We start from the raw sequence: 22,726 nt of genomic DNA, 5'->3' as shown, positions 1-22,726 counted from the left end.
TATACAGTAGTACCTCAGGTTAAGAACTTAATTTGTTCTGGAGGTCCGTTCTTAACCTGAAACTGTTCTTAACCTGAGGTACCACTTTAGCTAATGGGGCCTCCCGCTGCCGCCGCGCGATTTCTGTTCTCATCCTGAAGCAAAGTTCTTAACCCAAGGTACTACTTCCGGGTTAGCAGAGTCTGTAACCTGAAGTGTCTGTAACCTGAAACACCTGTAACACGAGGTACGTCTGTATAGCTGTAGATGCAGAGAAACCATCAGGAATCTTAACTACAGTGTTACCTCGGGTTACATACGCTTCAGGTTACACACTCCACTAAGCCGGAAATAGTGCTTCAGGTTAAGAACTTTGCTTCAGGATAAGAACAGAAATCGGGCTCCGGCGGCGCGGCGGCAGCAGGAGGCCCCATTAGCTAAAGTGGTGCTTCAGGTTAAGAACAGTTTCAGGTTAAGTACGGACCTCCGGAACGAATTAAGTACTTAACCTGAGGTACCACTTTATAGTCATTTAAGCAACTATATTACCTCCTGCCCTCTTTTTTAGCATTGATGATCTATCTTTCCTTCTCATGAGAAAATGACACAATGCATCATAATGTTAATGAAGTTCATGAGCTTAACTCTCCACTATTCAAATGCTGCTAGATTCTCTGTTTCACGCCCCAGCATGCTCTTAACTGGGCCCTTGATGCAGGAGGTGGTGTGATGTGGGAAAAGCTTGATCAGATTGAAACCATCAAATTCCATGTACATCCCTACTCTTGAAAATGGTACCTGTTTTATCACTTTGGGCTTCAGCTACTGCAGTGTCAGGTACTGAGATAGATTATCTAACCTACATAGTTAACTATGTCAGTATTCAGCTCTGACTTTTTGTTGTTGTTTGAACTGCATCCAACAAATCAATTTCTAAAACAGAGTCAAAATGAAAATAAAAATCCTGAGAGTCAAATACCCTGGGGAAATTGCAGATGACATCTGAAAGTAAAGGTGTGTTTTCTAGGTGGCAAGAAAACTTGCTTTTTGCGTATATTTTGACCACAAAGGTACAAAATGTTACTAACCCACATCTGCCATTCTTGCCTATGTTGAGTATTTGGGGCTTAAAGTAAAACAACATGATAATCAATGATCAGGAAAATGGGCGTTTAAAAGTATGAATGAAGGTTTCAAACATTTTTGCCTCATGACCTTCATCTCTCTCTCTCTCTCTCTCTCTCTCTCTCTCTCTCTCTCACACACACACACACACACACACACACATTATAATGTAACACAAGTTTTACCTCAATACGTGTTAATTATATTCCATACCCCAATTACAGCAAATGAACACACACACAGATATATTCTGTGGTCTTTTAATGTTGAAAATTACTAGCAATACTTTTGTGTTATTGTTCCCATTTTTATTAACACAAAGAAGGATCTATACATCAATTTTCAGTTAACTAGCATTGAAAAATACTTTGTGCTAACATATTGATTGCTTCTTTGATCCTGAAATACTGCTTCTCTTTAAACATAATGGAATATACCTATAGCCATAGATCACTAAAATTACACGGATGAAGGATCTACAAATTGGGAATATTGTTATTGATATCTTGCAAAATTCTATTAGCAATGAAACTAAGTTGATTCCCTGCAAGGTACTAAAGTAATGTCAGGGCTTGGAATGTTCTGACAGAGGAGATATGAAGGAAATATAATGATGTAATGACAGAGGGGGATGGTATAGTAATGGAGGGTGAATTCCTTTTCCTGGTGCTCAATAAATCATGTGTTATAGCTGGAACTTCATTAGTGATGGTGTGTGAGAAAAGAAACTAAAGTTTATTTGGTAGTACAAAATTATTCTCCCTGCACCTTGCTGAATCTAGGCTAGAACAAAGTGACAGAGTTAGGTGATGCCTGATGGATGAGCATTTTATCTTTCCCTCCACACAGTAAAAAATAGCATGGGAAACATAATATTATCACATACTATGCTACCTGAGGAAGTCAACCACAGTGGAAAGGGGTGGTGGTGTAAAACTAGGGCTAGTTTTGTGTCTGATGCAAATAGCTTCTGATAGTTTAACTGATTGTCAGGATGTTTGTGTGCCAGATCCTCAATTCAGGTTTCTCTGGATCCCTTCTCCCATTCTGCAATCCAGAGCTTACTTCTCCTAAATTCCAGTGTTCTTCTTTCTCCTCTTTTCAGTATATTTGTGTGGTATTTTAGCATCTACATAAAACTGATCAGGAAGGCTGCCTGGACTTTTGTGTCATCGTATGCAGGTAATCATCTGCCTCTCCATCACAATCCAAGGAAAATGTTCATTTTTCTGAATAGCTGTTTGGTGTCAGTAATGGATGTGTTGTCTCTGGATAAGACAGAAAAGCTCCTGATCAGTAGAAATGTACTTCAAAGAATTAGAATTTATTGTGTTTTGGATGGATTGCATTTTTTAAAAAATCAACTTTATAGTTTGTATGCATTCCTGAATGAACTCCTGCAAGTTTGGAACTGGCCAGAATACTTCGGCAGTGGCCCGAACACTTTTGCCCATCTGAGGCTGCTGTACCAACTACATCATTCCTAGAGGTGTCGTCTTTTGTCAGGATGCAGATGACTTTGACGGCTGCTCAGAAACTTAGGCTGGTTCAGAACGCTGCAACAAGGCTGCTGACTGGCATCACCAGTTTTAGGAAGGAGGTTAACTTTAATTTTGCACTATACTTACGTATTAAACCTGGATTATTTCCTTTTGTAATATTTAATTTATTCTATATTTTTAAATTGTTTTGTCATATTTGAATGTATTGGTAAATTCTGTACCCTGTTTTTTTCTCCCCCACCTCACTGTTTTATATTTTGATAACTAGATGTTTGTTGTAAGCTGCTTTGGGGACAGCTCACTATGAAAAGGTAGTATATAAACAACAAACAACCAAACCCCTAAAGCAAAATAATTAAATACGTATTTTAATCTGAATATGTTTTTAGCTAGTTACCATTGTCTGGCTTTTTATCCACATTTAACCTGATAATCAATATTTTTACTGTGTTATTGCTTACTACTTTCATTGTAGTGTTGGTTGTTTTTATTGTTGTTAGCTGCCATTGCCATTTTACATAAAAATGCAGGCTTTAATATTCAATACATAAAATAAATTAACATTGAATAGCTTATCCTAATGTTATACAAAATTATATACATTTTCAAATAAATGTACATATACATAAGCAGCATTTAATAGGCAGTAGCCAAAATGCGATGGGCATATATTAGCTTGGCTTCTGCTGCTGGGAATCTGCCGAATATCATCACATTTGAACATGTGTGACAGTCCACATGTTGGATTACCAAATGGTACCTGGAATGATTTGTTAAATGAACAGAATGTTTTAATTCATCCTGAATCTCTGATGCATTCACCAAACATGCCTTCTCTTTTCTAATGCTCTTTTAACTAAGTAATCAAGCTAAATGTACATCATTCACAATTTATTCCTCCCCCTGGAAGTCAGGCCTCTATAAAAGCATGGCTTTGCACATCTGGTAAAGTCACCAGGAGCTTATACTGTCTAATTGTGGTTAGAGGATATACAACAAATTTGTGAAGTCAATAACACCGGTTTTGCATGAATGACAGTTAATTAAAAACTGAGAAAGGGTGGGGTGGGAAAGATTAATAGAAGTCTTACAAAGAAAAGTGAGGAATCTCATTTCTCGGATATTTAGCACAGAATAGAAATCACATTTTAAAAAGAAGTCAATTAACTCATGAGTTTTAAGGTCATAAATTATCTTTTATTGGCTTCTGCCTGAAGGAAGAGTCTGAGAGATGCAGCCAGGCTTAGGGAGTGCAGGGAGCCTTCCTTGGAACACCAAGTTTGTTGCCTGGGCTCTGTCCGTGGTCCTGAAAGTCCTACCACCAACCTCCCTTACTTTCAGGATTTGAAATATTGACTAAATTCTGCCTGTCTTCTCATTTTGGTCCAGATTTCCAAACTTCCGACCTGCCTATGAACTCGTGATTATCATTATGATTATCACCATCAGATTTCTTACCTGCCCTTCACTATAAGGTGACAATAATGCAAAAATACAATACTAAAATTAATTAAAACAAATTATAGTCAAACTAATGGGGTGGGCTGTAAAATACAGCAATCCCTCATTTTATGCACATTTGACTTGTATGATTTCCACCACACATGACTGAAGGCAGGCTGGTTGAAATTGTGCAAGTCCCCAGCAACGTGGAGAGCTTAAAAGCTCTTATCATGCCGGGTTTAACCAGCAAGGTGGAGAACTTTTAAGCCCTCTGCCTTGCTTGCTGGGCAAGGCCTACTCAGTGCACTGGATCTGCGAGTGCTGGGAATGCTCCCATTCTCCCCTTCACCTGTCCGTCATGGGGAAGCTATAAGAGTTTGGGTATACACAATTTTCATGTAATGCATGGAACAGAACCCCTGTGTAAGCTGTATATACATCTCAGACGTTAAATGTGGCAAGTCTTCTGCATATGACAAAAACTGCATAATGAGGATGCTAGCTGTACCTCTGTACCTCCACAGGTTAGGGACTGCCATTTTTTTAATGGGAAAAAAACCCCTCTTTCAAAATACCATCTTTGTCAGCAGTCTAACTTAGCTGTTATGAAAAACTGTAAACATCACAGCAGAGACCTAGTTCTAGTACCTTCATGTAGATTTCAGCTAACACCTTAGAAAAATCAAGCCATTTTAAGACTCTGGGTTTGTGTGGTTGAGAAACATTTGCATATACCTGGTGCCTTCTATTCCCCTTTGATGTGTCTCATCATCAGAATTAATTGACTGGTGAAAGAGTAACAGCAAAGACTCTAATCAGAGCTGGGATTTGTTTTGGATGTCGCATGCCACTGCATACTACATGAATGAGCCATTGCTGGTTTCCCTTTATCTCAAAAATGATCTGCTACCAAATGATTGAAAACCATATACCATGAATCACCAATGTACAAATTGTTGAGAAAAAGTCATATACAGTTAGTAGAAGAGGAAAAAATATTATAAAGTATGAAAGATCATTAATGTAGTGTCAGTAAAACTGAAGATTAATGTCTGTCTATGTCCATTTTGTGGGGCCTATATCACAAGGGGACATCAATTTCTTAGATGCTGTTTATCTAATGATGTCAATATGCCATACTGGGCATCAATAACTTTGTCAACAAGTGTGCTAAGTTAAAATACTGTGAATTGCTGATGGCAAAATTTCCAGGATGAGATATGAGCCGATGTGATGTAACATTTACAAGCAACTACCATTATCAGTAACTAGCAAAATGTGCAGCCCTATCAAGGCCTATATTTACTTTCTCCAATGTAAGAGAACAGAAGCTTAAGAGAGCTACTAACCTAGCTTGTGTAGCAGTATTTCCCCCTCTCTCCCCATGCACACCCCTCACCCTCCCCTGTATCTGCTCAAAAGTGTTGGGGAACCCCCAGAAGAGATTTAAGGGGTGCATGGAGGGATGGGGGGAAAAGACCATTCTGTTGCACAAGCAGAACTCCATGTACTGATGAAATGTTGCCTTATTGCCACATTGGATTCCACCCCTTGATAATGTGGTTGTCAGTTACTTATATCTGCACTCTATTTTGGCCTGAACTGCCTACTAGTGGATTTTTAAATTATTTTTATTTTTAGTAATCATAGGAGTGGGTTAGACACCCATCAAGTGTCTGCATCAGGGTTTTCCATACTTGGGGGGCATATTTGCAAACCAAACACTGTCCTGGGCATGACACCAACACCACAGCCTATTCTATTGGCTTCCAAAGAATGCTTCTTTCAAATCTAATTTCATCAGGAGCAGGGGCCTTAAGGAAGGCCTCTGTGAACCCTTGTACATCTGGGGGTATCACACTGGTGACCTACCTTTTGTGGAAAACAAGTCTTGGTCCCATTACTACGTATATGAATTCATATGTAGGCTGGATGTGTCTGCACTGCTCTGCAACTCAAGTGGCCGACTATCATGCATTACATACAAACATACCCCAAGCCAATCAGTTGTCATAGACCTCAACCATTCAAGATAATCCATTGGATAGCCTTTAGAAATTTAGCAGCAGTCAAGAGCTAACTGAAGCATCAGTCAATATGCAATTAGCTTGTGAGAGCACAGGGAGTAAAACAAAAAACCAAAAACCAGACTACTGCAGCAGAATGATCATGGGATGGTGACAAAACTTGTGAACAAAGCTTGTTATATATATATAAATATATATGCTGACTAGAAATAGTTGCCAGTTTCCTATAATTACATGCATGGTTTGTGAACAAATGTTTAACTTTTGCTGACCTCTGATATTCGTCATTCATTATGCTGTGCTGGTGCTAGATATAGTATAGGAATAGCTACAGGATAGATAGAACATGGCAAGCACAATTACCAAAGCATTATTCAGCTGTATCCAGAAACTACATTGCTCCTAACGTCACATGTACTAACCCTCAGTGATTTATGGAATAGTGAAGCCCCCCCCCTCAATTCCCACTCCCCCATCTCATCCATCAATGAGGCCATACTAAGAAATGGGTGGGGCCAAATCTGCTTTCCAAGCTTGGTTGAGCCTTGTTATCCCAAATTAATATGGACTCCAGGAGCCTGTATAGCCGGGTTCTATCTCTTTCTATAGATACATGCTCCACTGCTGAACCAGCTGGTTCCCTGCATCAGTATTGATTCCGAGTTAGGTTTCTGCAGCAAAATCTATTGCATTTCCATTAGCAAGACTGCAAATGTTCAAAGCATAAAAGCTTCCATTTATATCTTTCTAGCTGCATACTGCGGAATAAATGCAGCGCTACACATCAACTTGAAACATTGCCCTATTGGAAACACCATTTTGCCTTGCTGTCAGCTGTTGGGAAAGACTCTTTTTTCTGTTCCAAAATAAAAATGACTGTATTGCAAACTGAAGGGAAATGCATCCGTACATATCTGCAATGCACAAAGGCAAATAAAGCATCACTAAAACAATGAAAAAGGATAATTGATGGCAACTATTTCTAGTAAATTTCTAAATGGGAGCGGGGTACAATGACACTTTGCATGGTATCACATGACACGTGTGTATAAAGTATCGCCTAGTTATTCAAAATGGCATAGTACAATTTTATGCCATCAGCTGGGTAACTGCAGTATTATTAATTTACTCTGCTGCTACTAATACAAGGAATTTAAGATACTTATCGTTCTGATATGTGACACCTTCTTCCAAAATATGTATGCACACCTGGCTATTTCACTCAAGGTCACATTCACATATATGATCTAGAAAGAGAGGATTCCAGTTTTCAAATGTGATTTAGATATGTTGAAGCCTTTCCATTTATAGAAATGCTCACTCAGAGGCTGTGTAGTTAGGCATTTGCTTACTTGATTTTTGCAGGTTCAAGTCTAATTTTGACTATATGCCTAAATTTGAAGTTTGTGTGTGCATCATAGACACTGCCTTTCCTGAATCTTGTGTGGAGGGTTAAGGAAGAGACAGTCAATGCACAACATCCGTAACAGTGTGGAAAGGAGATTTCTTTGCCTTCCTTCCTGACTTAAGACTGTTCTCTGGGGACTTAGTGCAAGACAGAGAACAGCTGCCATTTGTTCTGTACAATGAAAAGGCAGAAAAATGATAATGACAGCTGCCCATTCTAATTTCCTCCTGGTCATTTGGGAGTTGGGTGATGGTAACAGGGGTGTAGTTGGAGAAGCAAAAGGGGACTGTGGGTGATGGAGGATGAGCCCAGGGGAAATAGATGAAAGGACAGCCATACCCTCAATTCATATTTACCAGACTGCTTTTATTTCCACTTTTATGTTTTCATTTTTCACTCCCAGGAGATCAACTAGGCCCACATGTCACACCCCGCCTTTTTAAACAATTAAGCATTAGTAGAATTAAAATATATACAAATATAAGATCACATACAGATGTTACAATGAAAACATCACAGCACCAGCCCTTGTCATACCAATTCACTTGTATTTGACTTTTACTGCAGTGAAGATACTTGTGAAAGGATGGCAAGGCAATGTAGGATGGCACACAGACACTGAACTATCAAGTGTTATTTCCCCACCTTTTAACAAAGTTTAAACTTTAAAGCAACTAACAATATTATTATACAACAGAACAGAACACACTGTATTATGCTAACCTGGACCTTGCTAGGTTCGCAGAACCATTAACTACAGCAAACATCAAGCAAAATGGATGAAAAGTTCAAGTCTGTGATACTATGTGTAGGTTTGCTGGAAGTTTGTGCTAGGTGTCATTGACCATCATGTGAGACCTTGGCATCTTGGATGAGAAGAAGACTAAGGATAACATAAAGATATGAGAAGAATGGAACAAGAGTGCCACAATGGACATTGTTGGAATGCTCCAAATTAATGTGATGGAAAAACAGGGGTCCCAGTTATTACCCCCCCAACAGATTACAGCAATCCATAGTCAACAATATCTGTGGGTTCACCTACGTAAGTAACAAAATCAATGGAAATGATGGAAAATTGCATCCTCCTTGTCCAGTTTCTTATTGACACATAATGTTGAGTAAATATCACAGTCTCTCTGCTTGCTGTCTATCCAACTTTGTTTTATTTGCTTTCACCCAGCCGAAAGCCAAAGGATTTTGACCCACAGCCCTAGATGGGCAACTATTAACTTTATTCCCGAATGCTAGTATGCTAGGAAACTTACAAATTCTGTTTTACAACTAGATAGAGGGGCTGGAGGAAGTTAGAAGGCGATGTTAATTGCTCTAATTGATTGCTTTGTCAATGCAATTAGTACGGTACTAATGCAATTAGTACCTGTAGGCTTCTGAGCCTAATTCAAAGTGCTGGTTTTGACTTTTAAAGCTCTTCATGCCTCAGGACCCCAATATTTTTGAGACCCTACCCAGAGTCATAGATCAACTTCTGAGGCCCTTCTCCAGGTCCCTACTCTGAGGGAGGCTTGAACGATGATGTTAAAGGAGAGAGCCTTTTCAGCTGTGGCTCTACTTCTGTGGAATGTTCTTCCAATTGTGATCTACCTGGCACCTTCATGAACATCATTTTGGCAGCAAGTAAAGATTTACCTTTCCCCCTGGCAATTTGATGGACTGAGCTGATTCTTTTCTATTGATACTGTCCTGCAAATTTTCTATGGCTGTTATGGGAGGTGCAGAGGGTTGTAAGGTGTATGGAAATTGTAATATTTTAGATGCATTTTGCTTTTGTCCCTATGGCATAATATATTTATGCTTAGAGGCCTTTCAGGTAAAAAACAACTAATGCATTTAAGCAATACACTTAAACTTCTGCCACTTTTAAACTCTACTATCTTCCACAGGTACTTTAAATGCTTCAATTTATTTTTGTTTCCTAAAAAATCCTAATAAAAGTATATTCTATTTGAAGGGAACAATGCATCTTAAATGAGGCAGTGAACACCAATAAAGAATTTATTTGTTTCCTAGTACAATATTGAGTTTGCACTTTTTAATCACTTTTTAATCACTGGTTATCACCTGTTTCACTGGGTTGCCAATGAATGAATATGGAAGACCAAATGAACACTGCCATAGATCAGCACTGACACTGATTGGTTTAGTAACAGGTGACTATTCTCAGACAGACAGGCTACATGTGAGTTTGAGTCAAGGCAAAGAAAGAAAATTTCTAAATACTCTAAATGACTATGCCCTAGAACAGTTGGTAATGGAGCCAACCAGAGGGGTGGCGACCCTGGACTTATCTTGAGTGGCACCCAGGACCAGGTGTGAGATGTACCGGTAAGTGTTGCTGAACCACTTGGGAATAGTGACCATAGTGCTATCAAAAACTGATATTCAGTTAGAATGTATACTGCAGATCAAGAAATGTACCACCAGAACAAACGTAGTCCCTAGGTGGTTAGTGAACAGAGTCACTTAAGCTGTTGGAGGCAAGAAGACTTCCTTTAGAAAATGTAAGTCTTATCCAAATGAGAACCAAAAGGAACACAAACTTTGGCAAAAGAAATGCTAGTGGAGTGGACAACAACAAGGGATGCTAAAAGAGTTTAAGGAGCATATTGCTAAAAGCACAAATACCCCAACCACTATAATTATTTAAATGCATCAACAACAGGAGACTGCCTAGGGAGATGGTCCTTTGGATAATAAAGGAGACAAAAAGAGATTGAACGCCACACAGAGGAAGATGCAAATTGAGGTCCCTGTTGCCGAACTAACTTTCACAGGAAGGGAGTCTGAGGAACTGATGCAGATAGTGGTGATGAGAGACAAAGTTCTAGGCCTTATCGACAAAATTAAAAGCTGGCGAATTGCTGGGTCTGGGAGGCATCCCCACGAATTCTTAAAGAAATTGAATGTGAAATTGCTGATATACTAATAAAAATATGTAACTTATCCCTAAGTTCAGCCCCTGCATTTATGCTGGAGGATAAAGCTATCAATGACTAATAGCCATAATGGGTAGGTGTTGCCTTCACTGTCATAGGCAGTAAAAGGTAAAGGTAAAGGACCCCTGACAGTTAAGTCCAGTCGCGAACGACTCTGGGGTTGCGGCACTAATCTCACTTTACAGGCCGAGGGAGCCGTCGTTTGTCCACAGACAGTTTTTCGGGGTCATGTGGCCAGCATGACTAAGTCGCTTCTGGCGAAACCAGAGCAGCACACGGTAACACCATTTACCTTCCCACCGGAGCGGTACCTATTTATCTACTTGCACTTTGACGTGCTTTCGAACTGCTAGGTTGGCAAGAGCTGGGACCGAGCAACGGAAGCTCACTCCGTGGCAAGGATTCAAACCGCTGACCTTCCAATCGGCAAACCCTAGGCTCAGTGGTTTAGACCACAGCGCCACCCGCGTCCTCCTGTAATAGGCAGTATATGCCTCTAAGTATCAGTTGCTGGCAATGGCAGGTTGGCAGAGAGCTGTTGTACTCAGGTCCTGCTTTTGAGCTTCCCATAGGGTTGCTGCTGTGGGAATACTGGACTATTGGCCTGACCCAACAAGTTCCCTTCAAAAAAGGGAAAGGGAAAAGAAAGTGTTTATTCTTCTTTTACTGGGGAGGATGAGTTTACAGTTGAAGAGTCCACTTGTATCTACAAGGTGAAGTTGGTGTGCTGTTCAAGACAGCTCTGTTACTAGATAAAGTTAAAATGAATTCTGCAGGAAAGAATGTGACTATTATCAGATGAAAAGCATTATACCTCCAGAATTGAATACAGCAAATTGTGGAAACAGTATCTAAGTTAAGTTGCAGTATAATTAGGATGTGGCAACAGGTAGCCTGGTATGAAGCTTTATCATACATACTAATGCAGTTTTTGACAAAGACCAACTCAGGGTGTGAGGAAGGGTGGACAGCGAAGTTGTGAAAACGGCAGAGTGGGCATTAGCTAAAATGAACCAGAGGATGCCAAGGGGCAGGGTATAACACACTTTATGGAGGTTGAGCCATTATTAAATTAAAGAGATTAATCTCACCCACTTTTGTCTATCTTGTAATACCGAGACACAATGATTAATTTAATAAAGCTTGTAGTAGAGTTCTGTTCACAAATGAAAAGTTACCGTAATATGGCTACATTTCACACCTCCTTGGCTGACTGTCTATTCTTAAGTTATCTGGGAGTAAGACTCACTGAAAATAAGTCACACCTGCTGCACAATGATTACCTTTAGTGTTGAGTGAGTTTTACTGCTCTCAAACTTTGTACAGTTGAGAAAAGTCACCCTTAGCATTGCAGTTTTGCCTGTGAATAAAATAGCTCTGTTCAAGATCCTAATTCAACTTTGTTTTCATCTTTACAATAAATAATATATTTGCTTTAGATTTATTAAGTCTATTTCCCACCTACTCAAGAAGGCTCTAGGTGTGCCTAGAGCCTAGATTGGATCACAGTCATTGCTTCCTAAAACCTTGCAAGCTTAGATTTAGTTAGGCCTTCCTCAACAGTAACTTAAATAGGACTGAAGCTACCACTTTAAAAAGCACTGTTTTGTCCTTTTGCTGATCATGCATCAAGGGGACTCTTTAAGTAGGGCTGTTTCTGCTGGCCAACAGGGACACAAAGTCTTCTGATAGAATATATATATATATATATATATATATATATATACACACACACACACACACACACACACACACATACCCACCCACCCACTGTGCCTTTCTGTTATTCATTATGCACGTGCAAAGAAACAAAGAGTCAGAATCTGGCAGGTGAAACCAGGTAGGGAGTGGTAGGTAAAAAGCCACTATCAAATATTTGGGCTGTTTGAAGCTAGTGATCAAATGTTGCCCAGGAACTCCTTACAGTTCATTCAAATAGAAAATTAAAAAAGCTCAAACCTCTAATAAGCTCTAATAACAGGAAAAAATGTTGACGATATAATACAATACAGCTATTACCACAGAAATGATTGCAACGTCCTGAACATAACCATTATAGTAACGAAGGTGTTTTTGTGGGTTATGTGTAAAGCACTGTTTCATCTGAGCATGATTAGTAATCATGAAACCAACTCATCTTCACAGAGAGATTGCAGGTTATGGCAAGAATATAATGGAGACCATAGATACATCATTCAGATGTGTATATGAATATGCCCTATATATGATTGCGTAAAACACTAGGTTTTCTTTCCTATTTCAACAGAACCAGGGTGACATTTAATTTAGAATGAGAATGCAAGGGGAAGAAAAGGGATTATTTCTATATTGAAAAAATACAAAGTGTACGGTACTAAAAGGTATGAGAGTTCTCGAGACAGCGGAGACAATTACTAGGATTGCTTCTCCCCCAGACTCCAGTACAGAGAAGAATCAATTAGCCCTTGTCAGACTATGACCTTGAAAGATAGAGCCCCAAACAGAATATGCTGAGTTGGATGAAAAGGAGAGGAGAAAATGGGATGCTGTAACCACAAAAAGTCTGGTTCAAAAATGACATGTCAGTCTCAAACTATGAACGATGACAGCACATATTTAGCCCTGAAGAAGTGCTGGTTTGAAGCCTTGCAATCTTACTAGGAATAAATATCTACTTGCTTAAGTGCCCACCCGGCTCTTACAATCCACCTAGAGGATTAAATAAATAAAAAAACCCCTCCCTTACCCAAATGACTTGCACTGCGTGAAATAGGTAATGCACAAGGTAAGTTCAGAGCCATGGCAAGTATCTTGCAGACTTGCTTCCCCATACCAATTCTAGAGGGATCTTCATAGTTCTAAAGCTTCTATTGGCTTATGCTTCTAAGTAAATATTCTTACTCAACGCAAACCGAAGACAAATCAGTTAAGAAGCTCCTTACTCCTTCTGTAAATATCTATATGGAATTTAAGACTTAAAGAACAAAACAGTTGTTGCAATCCTCCAAAAATTCCTCCACCACCTCCCTTCTGCAAATGTGGGCTGAGAGGAATGCAGATAATGATTTGCTGTTAGGCCACCTTCCCCCCCCCCCGCCCCACTCCTCTCAAGAAACCCACTAGATGGGTGGGCTATGAGTGAATTCTGTCTCAATTTCAAATTATTGAATTCATAAACTCTTCTCTGTTGTACAGAATGTTTCAGGCTGTGTATACGTTTGGTTTTGCTTCTTTACAGGTCTTTGTCATTTTTGTTCCTACAGGAAGCTGCTTTTTGTAAATGATGTTCAGTTTGCCAACTGCAGAGGGATGGCAACATTCTTAAAGAGACTCCCCCCCCCCCAAAAAAAAAGCTGAGAAAGAAGCTTGCTCTCCCCATACCCCCATCTACCTAAAATTGGTTAAGCTCAGTAAGTCAACTTGGCAAATACATGACCAATCTTTGTTATACTAATCAACTTTATTTGCTCAGCAATCTGACAGACTATCAACTCAGGTAAGTTGTGCTTCAGCCAGTATTTCTGTAATGGATTCTCATGCAAAGGATCTCTGAAGGAGCTGTAATGTTGCGCCTTTTGAATCCTGTTTCAGCAAAACTCACATTTAGACTATTATAATAACTGGGCAAGATCCACAGCTCCTGCAGATGGGTGTAGCTGCACTGCTAGCAATGGAGATTTCTCATTATACTGTTCAAATCATCTGGTGCATGAAGATTCAATCCTGAACATACTTACTAGACAGAAAAGTCCAAATCAGCAAACATGCATAGGATTGGTCTGTAAATTAGTGGTATAACTGCTAATCTTTTTACATTTGACATACATCTGCCAGATATGACCATGTGGTCGATTTATGATGCTCTCGAAATAACATCTCAAAAGTATATTAGCCAAAAAGGGGGTGAAGAGGTAGGGAATAAAGCTTACAATGTTACAAGAACAAACAAATCAGTGTTCACCATTGCAAATCTCTGTTAAATATCATCACCCTCTCAAAACACACCCCCTTTGCATGTTTAATAGAAGTTCACTATTTATGTGTCATTTCAGTGATTTGCATTTCAAAAAAGTTGGCAATTTTATTTTCCAACATAGCATTTTATTCTCTTAAATATGTTAATATTTCAAGTGAAAGCTAAAAGCTTGTTCATGCCCAGTCTCCTTCACAGAGGAATAAAAGAAAAGGAAACTTTAGAGTTTAGATCTTCCAGTTTAAGCTATTTTGTGGAGCTTAGACACAAGTCTGTAAAGGGTGGGGTGAATTTCAATAAATTTGTTGATGTTGTTTCAGAATGGGCAAGCTTATAATCTAAACAAATTGATATTTTTTTGCCTCCAATGCTTCCATGGATTTTCTAAAAAAACATAAGTTATCAGGCTAAAAGCAACATCCTCCAAGCAGAAAATGGTTTGTCCTGATCCCAGATATTGGAACATGGCTAAAATTACTCAGTGGCAAAGGAAATGCACTCCACACATGCTTAGAGTCTCTTTCATCTTTATCATTACACCACATTCCCCAAGACAGAGCTCCCAATATAAAGAGATTCCAGGGCTTAGCCTATGGCAAGCTATTGCTCAAATTTAGCCATAAATGGAGGGGTTATACACAATGGTATACTGGGCCAGAGAGACACTGGTGTAGTAGCTCATATCTGTACAGGTTGGTACCAGGCTCTAACTGGAAATATAAATGATCAGAATTACTGACAAATTTCCAGAAGGATAGTCATGCTTGGCACCTCTGCTGTAACAGACTAAGAGTCTTGTGGTACCTTGAAGACTTCACTGATTTTATGGGCATAAGCTTTTATGGACTGGAGCCCAGTTCATCATATGCTAGGAGTGCAGCTCACATTCCATACATCTGATGAAGCAGTCTGTGGCCATGAAAGCTCATGCCATAATAAAATTGGTTAGACTTTAAAGTGCCGCAGGACTTCATTGCTTTTGCCAAATTAACAGTTTTGTTTTTTCTCTTTGCACTAACCAGCTAACTTAAGGGGAGGGAGTATGAACGAGTGTTGAAGGGCATAATCTGTCAGGGACACAAAAGAATCAAGATCAAAAGGGAGTCATGATAACAGTCATATACAATTCGTTACTTAAATGGACCAGATGAACTGTTTGTAAAGTACCATCAGTTCAACAAAGTTATTGTTAGTATTACATGACTAGCACCCCTGCTTCCTCAAGTATCTCTTTTTGCAACTTTAACAAAAGGACAGGCTAAAGCTAATATCTGAGCTAACACACTCCTCTTTAATTATTAGCAAATCTGTTAGTATCAATCGTATCATCACAATATGAATAATCTTTAATATAGATTGCACCTGTTTTGTATGCATATGAACGACAATCTGCACAGGGAATAGGATCGAATGCTTACCTAGTTTTGGTGGAGCTGTTTGGATATTAGTTTCAAATTCTTGTGGCAGAGATGTTGTCGTGGACCCTTTCACTTCAGGTTCTATACTAGGTGGGGGTAAGGAGGGCACTGAAGAGAGTAAAAACTGATCCTCTAACTGGTCACCTCTAGATGGAGACGGCTTAGAAGCAACCTCAGGGGGAACTGGTGAACCAGAAGGCTGCCCTGTGACTTCAAAGTTAGCTACATTGGTGGGTACTGGAAAGTAAGAAGTATGCACTACAGATGGCACCCAAGCAGAGAGTGCAGTAGGATCCACGGCAGTCACTGGATCTTGCCCAATCCTATCTGGGTCAAGATGTGTTGGGGAATCATATTCAAAAATCTTGTCCACAAACACCCACTTGAGGCCAGCAATGCAGAGGCAGAGGCTGATCAGGCAAGCCAAGATCGGGACAATGCAGATCTTTTCAGAGTTGAGGCAGCCTGTCAGCCTCTCTGCCTCAAGACACACACAGCAAGTAGCAGCAAGGCCTGCTATTCCCTGCACCCTTGTGTCTGCTGTTTGATTCTCTGGTATGTCCTCTTCAGCAGGAAGCCCCTCGAGTGATGGAGTGGGACTCAGCTGGTTCGAGGGGTTGGGAAAACTCTCCAGAGTAGCTTCAGACATATTTAAGCATGTATTTCTTCAGTTGAGCTCTCTTCTAGAAGGCCTCAAAAAATCTTTCCATTATCACTAACAAGCAAGCCAAAAGAGGGAAAAAAGATCCAGAGAAATCTTACCGGATCACAGCATAGGTATCAAGAGTTCAAGTGTCAGAACACAATCCAAATAAATGCAAAGGGGGGGGGGGAATCCTTCCAAATATTCAGAAAGGAGAAAAGCCTCTCATAATGATTCAGCTCCTGCTCCTCCTCCTTGCCCACTTTTTAAAATTTGTTGTTTATAATTCCTCTCAAGCCATCTCAGTTCTTCACGGAGCGAAAAATAAGAAGATTAAGGGAAAAGAAGAAGAATCTGAAATCCTGAGGAAAATTGTTTAAGTGAACGAAGAGCCCAGAGCAAGAGGCTGGCTTCTCACCTTGAGCATCTGAGGCGGGTGGCTGCTTAGATGGAGGAAAACACAGCCGTCATGCAGCAGAAGCAAAAGGAAAATCAGTAAGAACGGCAGTAGCAGCGACGGCGGCAGCAGCAGCAGCAATGACAGTAGCAACAGCATCCTGTTGTGCGAAAGAGCCGGCAGAAAGAGGCTGAATCATTACAGAGCAGCAGGTGCCTGCTCCCTGGGCATCACTGCAACCAATATCATTACAGAGAGATTCGAAAAGGAGATAATGACAACTCTGTCCTCGGTCCTTGCCACCTCCCTCTTCTTTGTCCCTCCCCAGTGTTCCTTCCCTTTAGTTCTTCCCTTTCTTCTTTCCTCCACTCTGTTCTTCTGACATACAGATTCCCTCTGCTTCCCTTCCTCTCTCCCCACCCCCACCCCTCTGCAGGGCTGGTCCGAGTTAAATCAGCACACCCAGCAACGCAGGACTGCCAGTGACTTCCTATTTCATCCAATTAGATGGAGGAGAGGCCATAAAATCTAAGGGAGGAATGGAGGAGCCAGTTAGACTCTCTCTCTCTTTCTCCCACTGTGTGGTCACGAAAGGATGACAATCGATTAGAGCAATCTAACAAAGCTGCAACGAGGATGAGGGTGGGGAAGGTTGTAGGTGGCAGCCTTATGGGCTGGACTTAATGCTAAGACTGTCGGATATCCGATCCCTCCCAGGGGACATAGGCCTTTCAGCTGCAGTTTCTTTCTGCCTGCTACCTAGAGATAAAGTTTGCCTTCTCATCAGTCTAGTAAGTAGAATTCATCACAGGCAACACAATTATGATTTAAAGGACAGGGTTTGTTTGCTTTTGTTTATTTAAATAGAAGCTTTTCAAGCATACGATCCACGTGTTAGATTTTGGAATAAATATTTTGAACACAATTCTATATTAGTATTGCATTAGCTGTGTGTGGGAAAAAACTTGCTTGAAAAATACTATGTTTTGTCTTCCAAAATTAAAGAGGACCAAAGCTAAAGTTTATTCAGTTTGACATCTTCCACTGTTTCTTAGTATTTACAAACCATTTACTAATTATATTGAGTAAAATGTCATCAGCTCCACTACAGTCCACTTTCAAGGACTATAAATTTGAGTAGAAACCAAACACAATTAACTGGCAAATAAAATTCACATTTGGTTTCCCAATGAAAAATGGTCAAAGGTTTTCTATCAGCGAGAATTACAACAGACCGAGTAATTCCTATAGATGGTTCATGACTTGCATGACAAAGTCATGCCAAATAAAGCTATTTATATTTGTAAGAAAAGGAATTTTGGGATACAGACCTCACTGCCCATTGCCTTCTGTGCAGTTGTTTACACTAATAATTTACATTTTAAAAAAATAGCCAGGGACACCATTTTGGGAAGGTAGCCCCACACCATATCCTTATTATTGTTTCACAAGAGCACCAGTGTTTCCTATGAAAAGTTACCACAACAATGATTTTAAAACGTACATCTCTTTTAGAATTTCCTGTTGAATATATCCAAGGGCGTGCATTCGTCCCATACTGGGAATCTTGTCCTCCCACTTTCAGATCTCTGCTGGATCCATACTACTGAAATATATGCAATAGTTGTTCTCCTGATTTTGACTGTCATTTTACGTAAGATCAGAAGCAATGAAGTTATCAGGACGCCGAAATCGCCCACCCTAATCTTAGTGTTCGATGCTATTTCAGCAAAATATTAAAATGCAGCTCTCCCTCTTTATTGCTTCATATTGGATCCTTATTGCGCAAAAGAATAGCCTAAGTACGGCCATGGAAATGTAAGTAACATTTGCATAAAGCAGATTTATTGGCACTGTAGGAGCTTCTTTGGAGATTTTGCAACCCAATGTGTCAATATATAGTGATGGAACGTGCTAGGAACCCTTAATCAGCAGCTGCTGGAGACTGAACACTGCATCAGCTTTCCTGGCACCGCTGAGCCTACTGCGTCTCTATGAGCTTTAATCAAGAGGCACCAGGGAGGAATTTTGGTTAATACTGATAATTCATCCACTCCAATGTAAGCCTGTAGAAAACAACATACCTTCCGTTCAATGCAAGCAAGCTTAACCACTAAAGGCACCAAATTTTTGAATGTTGAGCGTTCTTTGCAGTAAGTGAATAAAGCAATCAGAATTCTTCCATGAGAAGTAGCTTAGCTTCGCTTGGTTTCAAGGCTTTGGGGCCAGGGTGGTCAGTTTCTGCTTCCAGTGCTGTCCTTTCAATTTCCAGTTCAAGTAGATGAAAAGGCCACCACAGAGCCTTCCAGAGTCGACTCAACCACCAGGTTGAGGTGGAGGAAGCGCAAGAGGCGGTGCTGCCACAGGTGCCACCCTCCCCATCGCTTCTGCCACTGGTGGAGAAACACCCCAGGTAAGGGAGGCTTCAGCAGCAGCATAGCAGCACAGCCTTCTGTTGCACAGCATTGCTTGCTGGTCTGCCCCACCCTGAGGAGCGGAGAGAGACCACCTTAAGGAGAAGCCCTTAAGGAAACTGGGAACCTGGTGCCTACAGAAGTGTTAGGTGATTTGTTGGGTTTTTGTCATCCTTCTTTGTAAAAAGCTATGAAATTTTCCACAAGGATCTGTCAGGGAACTGCCATCAGCTCAGAGGCGAGAGACAGAAGGGCAGTTGTGTTACAGGGAGCCTCCGAAAATCTTGCGAAGCAGTTCCTCTTCCTGCAAGGAGGAAAACCCCACCTCCAGTGGAGAAGAGGTGCAAGGACCAGAGGATGCTAGGAAGAGCCTTAACACTGAGCCTGAGCAAGCTGGAGAGGCGGGGAGCACGCCCTTGCCATCGCCCATCCTGCGCAGTAGTCTGAGGCGCAGGGAGGGGCAGAAAAGGCTGGGGGTGACGAGACTTTTATGTTGGGGGAGGTACAAAAACAGAGCACTCCCGGATTCTGCTAGCAATTGAGTCAGACATGAACTTATGATGCTCTTCACTGTAAATAGTTTGCACCAAAATAAAGGCTGTAAAAGACAGGTCGGAGTCTTGCCTGGTTATTCTCGAGCAACCGCAACAGCACCTGACAGGATCTGTGCCTTGGATATTCTTGTGATGTTGGCATGAACCACCTCTGTGATTCTTCTGTACAGTATACTCATGTAAGCTTTAATTTGACTGTGGTTTAATGTGACTGTGATTCCACATGTTCTCCTGGTAAAAAATTAGGCAGTGAGCAGCATAAATAATAGCTGAAGTTTCATGTTTTTCCTGAACCTTAGAAATCAAAACCCTGTTCTTGAATAACGTAAGATAAAATCTGCATATATATTAGCCCAAGATTTAGGTTTCCCCACTCCTGATAATTCGGTAATTGAAGGCACACATTAGGGCAGCAGTAGGAAAGAAGAAAAATGAAGATTGATGAGTGTACACGTGATAGTTAGATGACGTTTAAGGCAAGGTGGACATGAGTTATATGAGAGGAATACAAAGCTATGCAAAACGCTGGCACCCTGCATTGCAAATCACTGACACCCTGCATCCTTGATAACTTGAACCACCTGGGATTAAACCACCTGGGATTAAAGCTATTAAATGAAGAAGTCAGTGATATTAAGAAGAGGTGTACCTAGGGGTTGTTAAAACCACCACCCCATCAGGGATACAGGCTTGGGGGGCAGGGGCGGGTACCATGCAAAAATCACTTATCAGGCTATGGAGTATATGACATATGTGTGGCAATAAGCTTCCCATCCACGCACTGTGGCACAAGACATGCACTTTTTTGCCCTTCCCCTTTGCTTCACCCACACTCTAGACCAGCCCTTCTCAACCTGTGGGTACCCAGATGTTGTTGAACTACAACTCACATCACCTCTAGCTAGCAAGGCCAGAGCTCAGGGATGATGGGAGCTGTAGTCCAACAACATCTGGGGACCCACAGGTTGAGAACCGCTGCTCTAGATGCTTTGAGTACAGTGGTACCTTGGTTCATGAACCTAATACATTCCGGAAGTCCGTTCTTAAACCAAAGCGTTCTTAAACCAAGGCATGGTTTCCCATAGCAGCGGGGGACTCAATCTTCAAATGGAACACACTCAACAGGAAGCAGAACATGTTCGGCTTCCAAGGCAAAGTTCACAAACCAAAACACCTACTTTCGGGTTTGCAGCGTTCTTAATCCAAGTTGTTCATAAACTAAGCTGTTCTTAAACCAAGGTACCATTGTACTTGGGTTGCATAAAATGCAGTAATTTATAATGTAGCTATTGTAGTAAAGTGATATTTTTCGGGGGGTGAGAAGGCGCTGATACAGCTCCTTGGTAAAGGTGCAAGAGACTCTAGTATGCCTCTGCTGTTTACTGAGATTTAGCATGGTAGGGCTGGACTCGGCTAGACTCCGCCTCCTCTCTCAAGTGATTGAAATGCGGAAGGAAACATGATAGTCTTAGCCATTGCTTCACAACCTTGCTTACATAAGTGGCAACATACAGAGAACTCTCACCACACTAAAAACTCATTGTAATCTATGGTTTGTGGACTGCAGCCACTGAATCAAGCATTTTCAATCTGTTAATAAGCTTTCAGTTTATAGAAGGGCATATGGCTTGTGTGAAAAGATTCCCAGGAAATACTGTAGTGTGACTGTCTAGTTGTTGATGATTAACTATGCCAGGCATCCCCAAACTCGGCCCTCCAGCTGTTTCAGGGCTACAACTCCCATCATCCCTAGCTAACAGGACCAGTGGTCAGGGATGATGGGAATTGTAGTCCCAAAAACAGCTGGAGGGCCGAGTTTGGGGATGCCTGAACTATGCTGAAGAAAGCTCAATGATAACAGAGAAGCTTTGTTAATCTCTAAGGTGCTGAAGTGGTTTTTTGTTTTGCTTTTGCTTTTCTTTGCTGTAAACCAAGCAACTTTTCTGAATTTTTTTCTCAAATTATGTCTGTGATTTTTTTCAAAAATACATAAAAATATGTTCGATTTCTGACCCACTTTATAGTGACTGTTCTCAGTGGAAGAAATTACAGTCTTGCAAATCCACAATTTTTCTAGCATGTCTGCCTCCCTCCTCTGTGTGTGTGTGTGTGTGTGTGTGTGTGTGTATATATATATATGTGTGTGTGTGTGTGTGTGTGTGTGTGTGAGAGAGAGAGAGAGAGAGAGAGAGAGAGAGAAGATACTATATCTGTATCATATAAAGCATCAGAGAGAGATAGAGATAAATTAGAATTCAGCCATCTTTCATTTACAAAAGCATCCTTGCATGATTGCTCAGACATGATTCTCTTGCCCTAGGTTATCAGGCCTCTGCTATCCCATCTCCTCTGCACAGCAGCCTTTTGAGCAACCTCCACATACTTCACTCTTTCAATCTTTTCTCCTGTCAGCCTCTGTAGCCTATGCATCATTTCAGTCAGTTTGTTCTGAATCAGTTCTGCTTTACTAACATCAGTCTGGTACTGAACAGAACTGAATAAAGCATGGCAAGGGCCCTCTCACTAGAAACTACTTCCAGAGACCATGACAGAATGCAACCTCAGAACCACATGTTCACTTTAAAACAAAACTCCATCCTTGAGTCGCATGCTGTACAATTGCCGCCAGTTATTAACACTGGCATTTGGCATAGCCAGAAAATATTATCAAATGGGTTAAGATCTATGAGATTTAATAAAGTAATCCACGTTAGGTGAGGGGGATATAATTTTACTTTAGGACTGCAAAGTCAGTCTTAGAAAGAAATCCTTTTGTGAAATCATAGAATGGAAGTGATATAACAGAAAATGCAGAAAGAAAAGCTATTTAATGACCTGCATTCAGTGACATTAAGAGAAAACCAGAGAAAACCACTGCATACTGAAATATTGCATAAAGTGTAGAGA

The 22,726-nt window shown here is 40.7% G+C and overlaps 1 protein-coding gene across 19 annotated transcripts in view; it reads right to left on the bottom strand.

Moving 5' to 3' along the window:
* The window catches only part of NRG1 (neuregulin 1), a 500,813-nt gene that overhangs the window by 83,748 nt on the left and 394,339 nt on the right, over positions 1 to 22,726 (bottom strand). For 2 of the 19 annotated variants that reach the window (XM_080986803.1, XM_080986807.1), the window contains exon 1: positions 15,812 to 17,427. The exons of 16 other annotated variants lie outside the window; for them this stretch is intronic. In XM_080986803.1, the coding sequence (XP_080842929.1) occupies positions 15,812 to 16,460 (649 nt within the window). In that variant the 5' untranslated portion in view covers positions 16,461 to 17,427. Of the gene's footprint in view, positions 1 to 15,811; positions 17,429 to 22,726 lie in introns of those variants that run through there. One more of the 19 variants, XM_080986787.1, reaches the window with a different exon arrangement.

The sequence above is a fragment of the Podarcis pityusensis genome (genome assembly GCF_964106645.2).
Source record: "Podarcis pityusensis genome assembly, chromosome: 17".
Classification (NCBI taxonomy): Eukaryota; Metazoa; Chordata; class Lepidosauria; order Squamata; family Lacertidae; genus Podarcis; species Podarcis pityusensis.
This window is presented reverse-complemented; position numbering and strand designations above follow the sequence as displayed.